We start from the raw sequence: 15,569 nt of genomic DNA, 5'->3' as shown, positions 1-15,569 counted from the left end.
GGCTTCTCCAGCCAGGGCCACTGGATCCTCTGCATCTCATTACCTGCTGCAAACACAGAGTGGGACCCCTGAGGAAAAGGCTTTGAGCTGAAGAACAGCTTTGGCAAAGCCCAGGCTAATGAGGCCCTGGTGGAGGTGGCAGTAGGCCCAACACTTGGGTTATTTCAGTGAGGCTGTACAAATCACAGAGCAAATGTGAAATCAATGCAGGGATGGGCCAGCTTGGCTTTATCTCAAGTTCTGCAGGTCTGGGTGCTCAGTGCTGCTGAGCTTTCCAGCCTGGTGCTCTCTGGGACTGTGGGATCAGGTGGGCAGAACATCCTGTGCTTCCTGTCCTGTGCTCTGTGCTCCTGCACACGTAACTGAAATCCATGGAAAATTCTGACCCAGCACAAAGAACCTCACGTGCTTCTTCCCCTGAGAGAGCTCCCCTTGCACAGACAGCTGCAAATGTCAGCATAAGGTCAGAAGGTGACACACAGCAAGTGGAACAACAGGCCCTTTGCTGCAGGGCTCTGCCCATGCCCCTCCTTCCTCCTGCTGGTCCCTGTGCCACTGAAAGTCCTGCTGTGCCCTGGTTTCCCTGGCAGTCACCCTCGAGAGCTGCCTGCTCCCTTAACTCCACCTCTGAGCTGTTGTGAAATGGCTCTTCCACAGCTCTTGGTGGTGCCCAGCTCTGCTCAGCTATGGCTGCCCCACAGAGCCCAGGGCAGCTCTGGGCACCCTGCTGGAGCTGGCAGATCCCATGGAATTCCCTGACTTTGGAAATAAGGCATTTCTTCCCTTCCTCTGGAATGTGCACCATCCAGAAGGAGCAGTGCAGTATTCTGTACCAGCCCGTGACTTTGGAGGGAATTCAAGGTTACTGCTTTCTGCTGAGGCTCTCTAGAGGTGCAGGAATCATTCTAAAGGACCGAGCCTGAGGAACAGCAGTTCTTGAAAAGCAGGGATGAACAAAAGCAGGACAAGGTTTGGTCCTGTCCCATCCGGCTCAGGATCTGTGCAGAAGGAGGAAGCAAATGGAATCCTCTTTCCAAGTCAGTGGTGCATTCCCTGGCTCCCTTCTGCCCAGGTGACAATGTCCTTGGGAAACCCATGGTGACAATGTCCTGGGGAAACCCAGGCCACAGTGAGTACAGGAGGTGATTCAGAGGGCCCTGTCACTGTCCTGGTACCAGGATAAAAGCCATCCAATATTCCCCCTATGCATCAAGGGAGCAGGGAGGAAAATCTCAGCCCATCCAGTCCCACTGGGAGATGTTTATGGGATTTCTGGCCACTGAGGGGTTTGGAAAGGGTGGTCTTGTAGGCACACAGTGTGTGGTGATTGGGAGTGGGGCTGCAGCTCATCCCCATGGGCACAGCTGTGAGCAGCACTGCCAGCAATGAGCCAGGGAGTGCCCAGGGGCACCACCAAAGGGAGCAGAGGGCACACAGGGGCAGTGCATGAACATGAGGGGTGTAAAAGGCTGGGCCAAAGAACAAGAAGAGCAGATGTTTGCAGCTTTCTGAAGTAGTATGGTGTTACTCTGTATGGGCACACACCTGAAGCCTTCTGATGAGGTTCTGGGGTTACTCTGTATGGGGTGAAGCTTTCTGGAATTGTATGGGGATACTCTGTGTATTGTGGCCATCTCAACTGTGACATTTGCTGGGACATGGTCTCAGCTTTGTGGGTAGCAGAAGGAGCAGGCAGGGGCTCAGCCCATGCAGCAACAGGAGCAGGATTGGTTGCTGGAGGTGGGATGAGGCATTCCCACAGCAGGGCTGAGCAGTTTGGAAGCAGTGGGTGGGCAGAGGAGAGGGGCCAGAGCCCCCCAGGCTGTTCATGGCTTCCTGCAGGAACAGGGGCTGTGCATGGAGCTGGCAGGCACACAGAGCCCTGGGCAAAGAGCTGAGGTGTGGCCTTGAACCTCTGCTCCTACTGGGAACTGACCCTGGTGTCCTGCCTGGATTGGGCAGGAAGGGATTCATCTCCATGGCTTGACAGAGGCTGGGATGCTACAAAGATTTGTGGCCCTGCTTAAGTCTGAGTAACTTCAGGCTCTGAGAGCTCCTCTACCTGCAGAATGTCACCCATGTGACACTTCAGTTGGGCACTCAAAGAAATTGGTCTGAAATCCAGAAATCAGAAATGAAATTGGTCTGAAATTAGAAATCACTGATTAATGATCATTTTCTTCCTGATAAAATCAGCCTCTCTTCCTTGTTCCTGCCAGGCTGTGAGGTTGTGTGCCCCTGTTCCTGCCAGGCTGTGAGGTTGTGTGCCCCTGTTCCTGGGCAGGCTGTGAGGTTGTGTGCCCCTGTTCCTGCCAGGCTGTAAGGTTGTGTGCCCCTGTTCCTGCCAGGCTGTGAGGTTGTGTGCAGTGTCTGTGGTTGCAGGGATGCTGTGCTCTCTGCAGTGAGTAATTCTCTGTCTGGCAGTGTTGGTGAAGTGCCCCAGTTTGCCGTGCCCCATTACATAAATCACACCCTTCTGTTCCTGCCTGCCTTTGAAACTGGTTTTCAGTGACCACTGAAGCTTAAAATGAGATTTCCACAAGTATTTGCACTTGTTAAACAGCACCACTTAAATGCTCATTGAGAGGGAGCCCAGCAGGGTGGTGAATGCTGTCAAACCCAGGGAATGGCAGGGAAATGCTCTGCCACTGGTCCATGTGCTGAGGTACACCCAGAAATGCCTCCCACCAGCTCCTCCCACCCACTGCAAGGGCACTGGGGAGAGCTGAAAGCCTCCTGGGAGCCAGAGGAAGTTCTTGTTTTCATTTTCCCCAGGAAGTTTTTGCCACATGGTTTGAAATGCACATACTTTGAATGCCACTTGTGTATGGTTTGATACAAGGATCCCAGTGAAGTCAGGATTAAAGATGCCTTGAGTTTCCTTCAGGCATTGCAGATGCCAAAAAACCAAAGAAAAGCCAAGACAACACAATTCCAGCCTCTAAATATAATTTATGATATTATTGCAGTATCAGAGTGTCAACAACATACTACAGTGGTAGAAACGTTAAAAGCTTTGTCTATAAACAAACCACAAAAATAGCTGTTCCCAAACTCTTGGCCTGCCAGCTCGTGACCACAGCTGTGCAGCTGAGATGCTGTTGGGTTTGCAGCCCGGCCTGTCTGGTCCTGACTGATCCCCTGGGCTGTGCTGCCTCCAGGCAGGGCTGGCCTGGGCCAGGTGAGCCAGGGAGAGCAGCTGGGAGCAGTGCCAAGCTCTGCCTCACACTCCCTGCTTGTCCTTGTGCTGCCTTTGCTGCCAGCCTCAGCTCCTCATCCCTTCTGCAGGGACAGGGATGCTCACAAAGGGGGAGCTGGGATGTTTTGGGGCTGCTCCCTTTGGCACTTGTGAAGGAATTTTGCATGAGTTAGAGACAGAACCTCTGAGTTGCTTTAGATGATGTGATTTATTTTTCTTATCTTCTGCATAGGCAGAAAGGGTGAGTTTGGCTCACATCTTCACTGCATGGCTCAGAAGGTCATAAGACCTCTAGTTTCAAACCTTTTAAGGGTTTATTAACCAATAAAACACTGCCAACAAGGATATTTATGGTTTTGACCCAATCCTTAAATATTTCATCTTATGGGCTCATGCTCCAGTGTAAGCTTTCTTAGCCAATCATGTTATGGCACACAAACCCGCAGTACTGTACTTTAAAACTCTAAACTTCACCTAGCTTAACATGTCTCTGCTTTAAAATATAAATCTGCATTCTCACTTCTATCACCTAAATTTGGAAGGCTTTCCTAAATTCTCAGGTCAAATTATGAGTTTAATTCTAAGCTTTGGCTTACAGGCCCAAAGTTCTGGGAGTTTTCTGCATTTTGGATTCCAACAGAGTGCAGATTCTCCAGCTCAACACCAGCTTTCACTTTAACCAAATAAAGCCCCAGGTTTGTTCAATGGGCAGGTGAGTAACCCCCAGAGGTGAGAGGAGCAGGATGATCTGGCCATCAGGAGATAAATGCAGCTGGAGATACAGAAACAGCTCTGATTTGAGGCTGTGCTTCTCACTTCTGATCTGGACCCAGTGGTGCAAGGAGAAAAGTGCCAATGGCCCAGTAGTAGAGGATGTGTGCTTTGGAACAAAGCTTCCTTTCAAACTCCCAGCCCTTGGCACAGGTGGGGATTCTTATCCAAGCCCTGAGAGCTGCTCCTGTGTGGTGTCCTCTCCCATCACCTGAATAACCACAAATGGAACTGTCCATGAGGAAACAAAGTTCAGGTGCCACCTGTGCATTTCTGTGTCTCCCTTCAACACCCCAGTGGGGATCTGGGTGTGCTCAGCACAGAGGAAAAGGCACTCAGGGTGTGCTTTGTCTCTGCTGAGGTGGCTCAGGTGAATCACACCTGGAAGTGCTCCCTGGCACAGGTGGGAGCTTGGACTTGAGCAGGAACTGAAGATCTGAATTTCCTTTTCTTTGGAAGCCAAGGCCCAGCCTTGGAGTACTTTGTGTTCAGCCTAAGGAAAGGGGTCAGTAACTCACCAGCCATGGGGGAATGTAAATCAGTTCAGTGAACCTGACCTGCTCAGGGACCTGGCAGCCCTGATCACCTGAATGTGAAGTGCCATTCTCCTGTGACTCAGGGGAAAACACAGCCTCAACACCCCAGGAGAAGTTCTCAGCACCCTGCTCCATCTCAGGAGCCCCATCCCTGACCTTGACCTTGCTCTTTGCTGCCCACAAAGCTCTTTGCTGTCTGCATCAAGATAAAACACCTGCTCAGGGAACATTTTACCATTCCAGCACCTTTATAAATAATTTTTATCCCTCTCTTTAATCACATGAAGCAGGAGCTGCTCACAGTGACACCTCTCCTCCTGGGGGCCTCTCCCTGCCTTGAAGGCACTCCAGGAGCTGTCTGCAGCCAGCCCACACTTGAGAGCAGCAGCTGACAGTGCCAGCATGCCCAGAGTGTCCCAGAGCATGGCCTGTCACAGCTGCCACCTCCAGCAGGGCTCTGGGGAGGGTGTGCAGGCACCTCGGCACTGGTGCCACTCTGCAGTGATGAGTGAGAGCCCTGAGGGTGTCCCAGCTTTGGGAATGCCACAGCTCCTCACCCCATGGACAGTCACAGCCTACCCAGCTCCAGATATTCCGTTTTTTCTTCATCCTGCCAAGCTCTGTGTGAAGAGTGGGAGGGAAGAGCTTCATTTATCTGGAGTGTAGCTGTGCTGAGACTCACCAGGTGACATCATTCAGGGTGTGCTGGACCTGCAGCAGTATGGCTCTGCACAGGGACACCACAGTTTTGGGGAATAATTGAGTTTATGGAAGAGGGGAAGCAATCAGAGGCAGGCCTGAGCTGTACAGGGAGGAGAGAGAGGGAATTGTTCATTTCAAAGGTACCCCCAGAGTGGAGAGGATCCAGCCAGGGAGAAAAGGAGAGGCAGGATGCAAGGAGAGCTGCCCTGGCACGTGTCAGAGCTCTGTAAATCCATGGATTTACACAGCCAGGCTCTCAGGGAAGCCACTCAGTTTCCAGAGCATGTTCTGGGGATGCTTTAGGGCTGATCCAGCTGGCTTTGCTGAGCTCTCCCCCAAGGGCTCCTGAATTCTGAGCAAAAACCTCCCCACAGAGAGAGTGCAGCTCAGTGGGGCTTCACCTGCATCTTCCCAACAGGCAAAGAACCCACAGTCTGGGGGTTAAGAATCATTTTGAGTTCCCTGTTCCAGCTCATCTCCCTGTGCACACAGACTCTGAAACCACAGCAGAGCTGGAGCAGCTCCTCCCAAGCAGGAAACTCCTGGGGCAGGGCAAACCCAGCCCTGAGAGTGGGCTGGGTACCCCTCTGGGGCTGAACTCCTGCAGGAGAGCTCAGGAGAACCCCTGGCAAGGAAAGCCCAGCTCCAGGGCAGAGCTGGGATGTGCAGCCAGGCTCCAAACACATCCCTTGGTGCCAGGAATAATCAGTGAAGACCTGAGAGAAGCCCCTGTGGTGGGAGCAGCCACACTGACAGCAAGCCAGGGCAGAAGGCAGCCTAATAAAATGAGATTATTTCAAATACATGCAAATTCAGAAAGCAATTTAATGACCTGAATTCTTAAAGTGCAGCCAGTGGGCTCAGAGAGAACTGAAAGGAGAAAGGAACAGAAAGTCACAGCTAATTTCCCCTGTGTCTGGGCAGAATTTTAACAACAGAAAGCTAATTTTGATTGTTTGATAGAAGAATTATTGTTGAGTGCTGGCTCCTTTTATGAAATCACATGAGCCTTTCTCCCTGTTCTTTTGTGTGCTATCTACAGTTGAGGAAAATCTGACTTTGCAGTTCTTAATTAGGGGAGCAACATCTGTTTGCTTCGTTTCCATAATTTTACATACCCCCCTCCACTTCAAAGCACCAGGAGCTTTGCTCTGAACATCTCCAAGGCTCTAAATATCTTCTTTTTCCCCTTATATTTAGCCCATTGTTGCAGTGAGGCAGACAGGGAGTTCTCAGAGCCCAGAGGGGAGTGGAGCTGGGGCTGGGGTGGTGCAGATGCTTCCTCTGCTCTGGGGTGCCTCAGTGGGTTGGTGTGCAGCTTTAGCAGGGATTTGGGCTGGATTGTTTATCTCAGCACTTCACTGTGCCCAGCACTTGGATTTCTGTGGGATGAACATCCCAGAAGGGCAAATTCAGCCTCCCAGGTTGGATTGCAGGAGAACCTTTGGCTTCTCCTGATGAAGCTTCCCCATGGCTGAGCAGGGACACAGGAGTGACTCCCTGGGGTCACTGAGCAGGGCTGGGGACAGAACCTCATCTCAGGGGGGTCCTCAGGGCCAAACTCATCAGCTGCATCCCCCTAATTCTGCCCAGGGGCTGGGACAGGGAACCCAGGCCAGCAAAAGGGTTGGAACTTGTTCCTCATCCCATGAGGAGGAGGAGGAAAAATCTCAGCACCAATCCCAGCCCAATCGAAGTCAGTCCCACTCCTCTGTTCTGTCCCACTGCTGGTTTCTGTCTCGTGCAGGAATGTTTGTCCCAGCAGGACTCTGCTCTGGGGCTGGTGGCAAGCAGGATCTTCTCCAGAAGGAACCCACAGGGCTTATACTGGCATGTGGAAACACTGTGTAAATGAGGCAATTCATTAGAATGGGGAAGTCAATTAATTTTGCAGTTTGCCAACCAGTTACTGTTTTAAAAAATGGTTTTGAAAAATTCCTCTCCCCTTCCATGGCTGGAAGAATGTTTTGTGTAATCTTCTGCAGTGTTCTGGAGGAGAAATTTGATATTTTTCTTGGCAAATCAGAAGAGAAAAATGTGATCTAATGGAACAGCTAATAGAGGCAAGCTGGGCTCAGGAAAACAGTGAAGTGTAATGTGATTTCAAAGGGAAAATGGAGTGTTCTGGTTTAAAAAACAACAGAAATAATCATTCCAAGCTTTTTACTGGTATTACTTCATCAACTTGACATAAAGCTAAGGAGCTTTGATCAAACCACTTCCAGCAAATACCAGGCACGTTTGGAAAGCATCGGCATGGTCTGTGTTCAGCTGGGCTGTGGAGCCCCTGGGGTGCAGCTGGGAGACACCCAGGGTGGTTTCTCCTGGGATTCACAGAAATGCCCCCACAGAAATGTTCTACAAGGGCAGCTTGGAGGCACAGCATTATTCTCTCCCTAGTGATGAATCCATGCCAACACAGACCTCCAGGGCACTGAGCAGGAGATCCTCAGAGCTGGATCCCATCTCATGTCCCCATTACCTGGAGCAGTTTCTCCCACCTCAGCAGCCCAGGTTCACAGTCCTTGCCAGAACTCAGTGGGGCTTTCCACAGTGCAGGGCTGCAGGGACACCCTGCTCTGGGACCAGCCCAGAGCCACAGCCAGGGCACTGGGACAGGAGTGGGATGGGGTTAGAGCACTGGGAGAGTGGGATGGGGCACTGAGAGAGTGGGATGGGGTTAGGGGGCTGGGAGAGTGGGATGAGATGGGGCACTGGAAGACTGAGCTGGGGGTTAGAGCACTGGGAGAGTGGGATGAGGTTGGTCCTGGGAAAGAGGGATGAGGTGTGGTGACACCAGCACAGAGCCATGGCTGCTGTGGAGCTTTGTTTGGGAAGCTGTTCCTCGTGTCCCTGCTCTGGCCCTTCCCCTCAGGCTGGCTTTATCTCAGGACAGCAGCTTTGTGCCCAGCTGCTTTGAGCTCAGCGTGTGTCCCAGGCACAGCCTGACCTTGCAGTGCTGCAGGGGCTGCACATGGCCCATGCTGGGATTTGTCCCTTCAGCTCTGGGAAGGGCAGCATTGCAAAGCTGCAGTCCCAGAGCCTCTGTGACTCTGGAGTGCTGCAGTCTGGCCACCTCCTCCCTCACCTGCAGCTGCAGTCAGGCAGGTTCTGCTCTCTCCACACACAGTCTGTGTCTCTGAGTGTGGTTAAGCAGCTCTGTGGAGCTCATTGGCTGTGATTTTAGCAGATCTGGGTGGGAATGACTCACTGTGTGTGTGTGTTCAGTGACCTCCTGTGCCAAATCCCATTTAAAGGTGGCCCTGGTGCTGCCTCTGCTGTGCCTGGCTGTGGGAAGGACTGGGGTCTGTGTCTCTGGGGTATCCAGGGCTGTTCCAGTCCAGCCATTAGAGAATTCCTACACATGCACTTCCAGCCCCTGGAATGACTTGAGCAGCTCCAAACTCTGCTTGCTTTCAGGATCCTGTCCTTCCCAGGATAGGATCTTTCTCTGAGTGGGGAACAAAAGCACAAAAGCTTTTCTGCTTTTTTTTTTTTTTTTTTTTTTGCAGGGAGTGATTGGCAGTAGGTAAAACAGCAGAGCATTGAGCATCCCATCCCACTCCCCACAGCAGCCAGGTCCTGGGTGCACATCCAGGATCAGAGCCCTGGCAGCATTTCAGTGCAGCTCTGCCCACTGCAGCTTTACCCACAGAGCCCTCAGAGCCACCCCCTGTCCTTTGTGGGGTGACAAAGGCTTGATGTGAAAAAGGGAAAGGAAAACCTTCAGCGTGTTCTGGCAGTATCTGCAATTACAGATTGCTCCTTGCTTTTTTATGGGCTTGGCTCAAATCCTGTCTGCTGGTTCCTCCTGCAAGGGGAGGGGAGGTTTGGGAACAGCTTCCTTTGTCCCTGAGCTCCCTCCTCAGCTGTGAAATCACCTCTCTTCTGAATGTGCTGTGCTTCCTCACTGATGTTTTTCATGGGGGTGGTTTCTGTACACTCCATGCTTTGCAGCAAGAACTAAACACATTTTGCCTTCCCAGCATCACGGTGGGAGTGACTGGGATCTCCCTCCTCTTGCACAATTTCCTCTTTATTGGTGCAGGAGTTGTTTCACCTTTTTGTGGTGCTGGATTTGGAGCTCAGTGAGTTCTATCCAAGACTCTGCTGTTGCAGAGTGGCTCTTCAGGAGACCAGGGTGGCACCTTCCCTCTTCAGTGCCATTCCAGCTCTCTCCTGCCAGATGTTTGATTTTCCATTTGGCTGGAGTAAGAGGCATGTCCTTAAACTTTTACTCTTTTATCTGCTGCACACTTAAAAGCTACATCATGCAGTAAAAAAACAAACAACCATCTGGATGTCATCTAGATGTGCCTCAGATCATAAAGATCTGAGACTGGCTGGGTGGGATCAAAAGGAAATCCCTCTGGTGCCAGGCCCTGCCCTGGCTGGCTCTGTCCCTAGCCAGGAGTGATCCCTCCATGCCAGCTGCACTCCCAGGCTGGACAAATCATTCCATGGCATTTTCCAGCCCATTGCAGGGGCAAAGAGCTGAGCTAAACTCTGGCTGCGGGCTGGGAATCCAGCTGGAACATTCCCTAAAGCTGGGGCTCCAAGGGCACAGGAGCTGCAGGATGCCTGAGGGTCCTACCTGGCCCAGCTGAGCTTTTCCAGCTCATGAATAGAATCACAGAATCATTCAGGTTGGAAAAGACTTCAAGTCCTGACTTACAGGGAAATCTCCTTTTCACATCTCCTTCTCCTCTATATTTGACTCCAGAGTGACCAAGGCACCAGAGCCAGGTGAGGAGAAGGTGAAGGAAGGAGACTGGCTAAAGACTTCACTGATTTTATATTTTGAGGTTTTATTCTTTTTTTCTAATAGAGGCTCAGGTGCAAAATGGGAATCTTCCAAATCCATCAGCTTTTTGCCACACTTCCCAGCAGTGCTGTTACTGCCTAAGGATGTGTGTGTCCTGTTGGACACCAGCTCTGTGCTCCAGCTCCCAGCTCTGAGGGGCCTGAGGTTCCACAGGAGCAGCAGATGCGGTGTTTGCCATCTCACTGCTAGGGCAGAGGCCGGGCAGGGCACCAAGGGGAGGCATTCAGGGAAGTGGGGCAGGAAGCTCCGCCTGTGCTCTGCCACCCACAGTGACCCTTTGTCACAGACATGTTTTATGAAAAATCCTTTCCTTAGGATTTTTCCTCCTGAGAAGCTGAGAGGCCTCAGGAACAAAATGCAAACAATGATTATCTGCTGCTGTGGAATGCAACAGGTGCATCTGTGATTGGTCTCATGGGGTTGTTTCTAATTAATGGCCAATCACAGTCCAACTGTTTAAGACTCACTGGTCAGTCACGGGAGTTTGTTATCATTCCTTTCTTTTTCCTTGCTTGCTAGCCTTCTGATGAAATCCTTTCTTCTATTCTTTTAGTATAGTTTTAATATAATATATATCACAATGTAATATAATATAAATAATAGAATATAATATATAATGTATTATATTATATATTACATATATTATATATTATATATTATTATATATTATATATTATATATTATATATTCGAATGTAATAGAATGAAATAGAATATATTTCTTCAATTCTTATATATTATATGTATTATATTATATACATTCTATACATTTATTCTATTCTTTTAGTATAGTTTTGATATAATATATATCATAAAGTAATAAATCAAGCCTCCTGAAACATGGAGTCAGATCCTCGTCTCTCCCTCACCCTGGGACCCCTGTGTACACCACCACAACCCTTTCTCTCCTTCCTTCCTCCACAGGCAAGAAGAACTCCATCCTGCTCCACAAAGTGCAGCACGACCTCAACTCGGGGGTGTTCAACTACCAGGAGAACGAGATCATCCAGCAGATCGTGCAGCACGACCGGGAGATGGCTCACTGTGCCCACAACGTGCAGGCGGCCGCGGCCGCCGCCTCCACGCCCACGCCGGTGATCTGGACGCCGCTGATCCAGGCCCCGCTGCAGGCGGCCGCCGCCACCACCTCGGTGGCCATCGCCCTCACGCACCACCCGCGCCTGCCCACGGCCATCTTCCGCCCGCCCGTGTCCGTGCTGGGCTCGCTGGGCCAGCAGCCCAACCAGACCCCCAGGCAGCTGAAGAGGTTCCAGTCGCTCGTGCCGTCCGCCGGCCCCTCGGCCGTGGGCTCCCCGTCCAGCACGCCCTCACAGCTGCACACGCCGGGCGCGGAGACGCCCTCGTCCTCCTCCTTCCACATCCAGCAGCTCGCCGGCTTCTCGGCCGCCGCCGGCCTGGGCCAGTTCCAGGTGGGGTCCCCTCCGGGGGGCTCCGGCCAGCCGGGGCTCGGCAGCGCCTCCTCGGTGGGGCTGAGCCAGTTCCAGAGCGCACCCTCGGGGTCACCCTTAGGCGCGGCTCAGCCCCCGCAGCAGCAGCAGCAGCCGCAGCAGCAGCCGGCCCTGTCCAGCAGTGGGTTTGGGCACTTCCAGCAAGCCACAGCCAGCTCCCCATCGACATCGCTCACGCAGCTCTCATCAAACTCCCCCCCCAGTCTCCTGAACCAGTTCCAGCCCACCACGAGACCACTGCAGGGGGGACAGTCGCAGCAGCAGCAGCAGCTCTCGGGCAGTGGGACCCTGGGGGCATTGAACCACTTCCAAGCCCCTCCTTCTTCCAACTCTCCATCCTCCAGCCTAAGCCAGCTGGCGCAGGCCTCGGGCGGGCCGTCCGCGGGGCTGTGCCAAACACATCCAAGTGCTTTAGGATCTCTGACTGGAACGATAGCCCAGCTCCACCAGGAGCGGCCTCCCTTCGCCCCCGCGGCCCCGCTGCAGCAGCCCGGCATCGCCTCTCCCTGTTACACCCCTTCTGGCCTTAGTCCTCCCAGCCAGAGCCCGGTGGCCACCAGAACTTTCCAGAGCGGCGCCGCGGGGCCCTCGGGCTCGCACGGCTCGCTGCTGCTGCCGCAGCCCGCCAGCCCCCCGGCCCAGGCGCTGCCGCCGCGCCTCAACCAGGACATCAAGCTGATCTCGGCATCCCAGCCCTCCCTGCCCCAGGAGCTGGCTCAGACGCTGGGCCGCCACAGCTCTCCTCATTCCTCTAGAGAATCTGTTTCCAGCTTCTCCCCTTTCCCCGGCGGTGGCGGCGGGAGCGGACTCCTGGGCAAGCCTTGCAGCTCGGTCCCCGGGCGGGTGACGCTGCCACGCCAGATGTCCTCAGGTTCTCTGCCACACCCGCTGGCCTTGGCCGCCGGCGGGCGCAAAGAGTCCATAGTGCTCACGGGGGATCTGGAGCCCGTCAGGTCCAAACTGCCCTCCAATTTGTGAGGACTCCTGCAGGAGCTGCCTGTGCCAGCTCTGCCCTTCAGTTCCTGATGAGTTCACCGAGCGATTTTTTCCTTTCCTTCCCCTTCTGCGCCACTCCTGCTTTGTTTTCTTTTGTTTCCCCTCCATTTCTTTTGATTAGGTTTAACTGTGCTTAGAAACAAAGAAAAAAAAAACACATGAAAAACAACGGGAAAAAAAAAAAGAAGATAACCAGGTATTCTTAGAGCTATAGATTTTTGGTCACTTGATTTTATAGAATATTTTAATACACAGGAAAAAAAGGATACGAGCAAATTTAATCCAACGAGGTAACGCACAGCCGAGGCGTGTGCCTGAGCTGGAACACGTGAATGAGCAGCCATAGAAGCCACCAAAAAGGTTTTCCTGTTGAGACAAAGACCCGAGGTTGATGTGGGCCACAGAAGGGGCTGTGGGGTCAGGCCTGGAGCTGGTGTTTGTAGAGCAGCCCTGGCTGCCCTCAGCTTTGCCCCAGCTGTGACCCTGGGGCTGGTGGGTGGCCCAGCACACACCACAGGTGTCCCTCCCTGTCCTCAGCAGGTCACAGAGGAGCTGGGAAGGGGTGAGTTCACTCTTGTAGACCCCTCGAGGGATTTCCCAGGGGCTGAGGTTTGGGTTGGACTCCAGCTGAGGAAGATGAAGGTGACCAGGAGATGGACAGGCCTCGCTGCAGATTGTCCCTTTCTTACTCCACTGATGCTGCAGTGGGAACAAGGAGCAATCCCCTGTAAGGCACAGGGAGGGCAGGGATGACCCCTCTGTGCTTTGGCATGTGGGCACCCCAGGCAGAAGGCCCCAGGCTTCAGCCTCTCCGTGGTGTGTGCAAACAGGAGGGATGGAGGAAGAGGCAGTGCTTTAAAGTCCTCTCTGTCACTTCAGTGTCTCAGTGTCCCTGGGTGACTGCTCTGAGGAGAACTAGAAAGGGCTGAGCAGTGGGGTGCAGTTCCCAGCCCTCCTCCTCCTCCTCCTTAGCCCAGGGCAGTGGGAGGCACCAGGACAGTTCCAAGATTCACAATTCTGTTTTTACCATTAAAACCAGATCAGCCCAGAAATTTGGCCAGCCATGGTCTGTGCTTGTCCCCTGCTGGGGGAACCGAAATCCTTTGTTTGATTTCACCAGCAATAAGAGCCTGCACCTGGTGGGCTTCCCCTGACACCCTGCAGCGTCCCCTGGGGCACTGGGGCTGGGCTTTGGGGACACTCCCAGTGGGGCGGGGACAGAGCGGGGCCAGCAGCACTGAGAAGCCACAGCCTTTACCTCCAGGGCACACATCTCCTCTGGTGTCACTTGGTCCTCCCTCTCTCTCTGTTTGGGGTTTCCTTAGGCCGAGGGGCGTCTGTGGCCACCTCACTGTCCGAGTCAGGTGCTCAACTTTTCTAACACTCCTTAGAGACACATCCAGCCTCCCTCTGTGCCCAGCCCTCCAGGGGACAGAGACTCCATGCAGCAGTGCCAAAAACTTCCCCCTGCCATTTCCCAGCCCCTGGAGCTCCCTGTCCGTGCCCCAGCCCTGGCTGATGGTTGTTTTTATACCGACCCGTCTGCAGAACTCTCTGCCACGTGCCTGCACCTTGAATGTTGCATTCCCGGGCACTCCTGCTTCACCCTGCTTTGGTGGCTCTGAATTCAGATGTGATCAGCTTTGGTCTTCCTTAAAAAGGGTCAGGGGAACTCTGGAAATGCTTTTTCTACTGGCTCCATCCAGCTCTGTCTGTGTGAGTGTGGTGGGAGGGTGAGTGTGTGTGTGTGTGTGTTTGTATAGATTTTATAGATGTACCTATATCTACACACCTGCTTTTCTATCTGTAGGGTAGTCACACACATCTGTAGTCTATTTATGCACATGTGTCAGCACACACACACACACATATTTATATATATATATGTATATCCTAGTTTTAAATGAAAATACGTGTCAGTTCTGACCCTCCTGCAGGGCTGATTGGCAGGTGACAATTATAACCTCTAGATCCTGCTTTTCCAAATATGTACAGGTTCATCTTGAAACAGGAGTTGAAGCAGACTCACAGACCCTCTCATGTTTTCAGAGGTAGAAGGAAGACTCACAATATCCTTTGCAGTTTTTTGGGTTTTTAGCAAACCTTTCCCCTGTGTGCCAGAGGCCGAGCACCTGGAGGGTTTGGGGTGGGCTGGGCAGGCAGGGGGGAAGGGTCTGCAGCCCTCCTGGGCTCCTGTCCCATGGCTGCTGCGCTGGCCCTGAGTCCTGGGCACCCTGGGGACCCTCAGGGGACAGCCAGGGCTGGCACTGCCCAGCCATGCCCCCTCCTCACTGCAGGACATCCTCCTTGGCTTTGCTTCCCTCTTTGGGGGATCTCTTTGGGTTTCCAGCTCTCAGCACTGCAGTAGCCAACTTTGAGTTATTCTGACTGGACCCCAGTCAACTAGGCTTGTCTCAGTAGGTGGAACTATATTTATTACTATTATTATTATTATTATTATTATTATTATTATTATTATTATTATTATTATTATTATTTGGTTTCTTTTGGGGGGAAGGGAGGGGAAGAGTTCTAGGGGTGGGGTTTGCAATATAAAACACACAATAAAAACCTTAGTAAATAAAAATGTGAAAAACCCACCCCTCTGACTTGCTGTGTGCTTCACGTGGTGAGCTCCAGGCAACACCAGATGAGCTTTAAAGGAGGAAAATCCCATTTTAGCCCTTTGCTTTGCCCTGTCTCTGTTTTCCTGCTGCCTCTGGAGCTTTGGCAGGATGTTCACCACCTCACACATTCTCTGTATTCAGCCACTGACAGGAAAAGTTTAAAACTTCCACCTACACCTGAATTTTCAGCAGGCCAAGGGAGAGATCTGGCAGTTGTTTTGCAGATGTGTGCACAAAAATCCTTCACTTTGCAGCAGACATGGAAGCTGTGGCTGCCTGTGGGATCCCTGGAGGAGGAGCCCTGCACAGACACAGCCCTGGCAGCAGGACAGGAACCACGGGGAGGATGCCAAGGAGCTGAGGAGTTGTAGGAAGGTAAAAGTGGCCTGAGCTCTGAGCTTCCATTGCTCCTGCCAGGCCCTCTCAGGTCTGTGGGTGACTCCTG

At 52.5% G+C, this 15,569-nt stretch overlaps 1 protein-coding gene across 1 annotated transcript in view; it reads left to right on the top strand.

Annotated features, from left to right (window-relative positions):
* Positions 1 to 14,915, top strand: part of HCN4 (hyperpolarization activated cyclic nucleotide gated potassium channel 4) — a 106,337-nt gene extending 91,422 nt beyond the window's left edge. Inside the window, exon 8 of the mRNA XM_064722202.1 lies at positions 10,957 to 14,915. Within this exon, the coding sequence (XP_064578272.1) occupies positions 10,957 to 12,479 (1,523 nt within the window). The 3' untranslated portion in view covers positions 12,480 to 14,915. The remainder of the gene's footprint in view (positions 1 to 10,956) is intronic.
* Positions 14,916 to 15,569: the final 654 nt, after the last annotated feature.

Source organism: Zonotrichia leucophrys, chromosome 10 (assembly GCF_028769735.1).
Source record: "Zonotrichia leucophrys gambelii isolate GWCS_2022_RI chromosome 10, RI_Zleu_2.0, whole genome shotgun sequence".
Lineage (NCBI taxonomy): Eukaryota > Metazoa > Chordata > Aves > Passeriformes > Passerellidae > Zonotrichia > Zonotrichia leucophrys.
The sequence above is the reverse complement of the archived record's forward strand: the minus strand, read 5'-3'. Positions and strand labels throughout refer to the sequence as shown.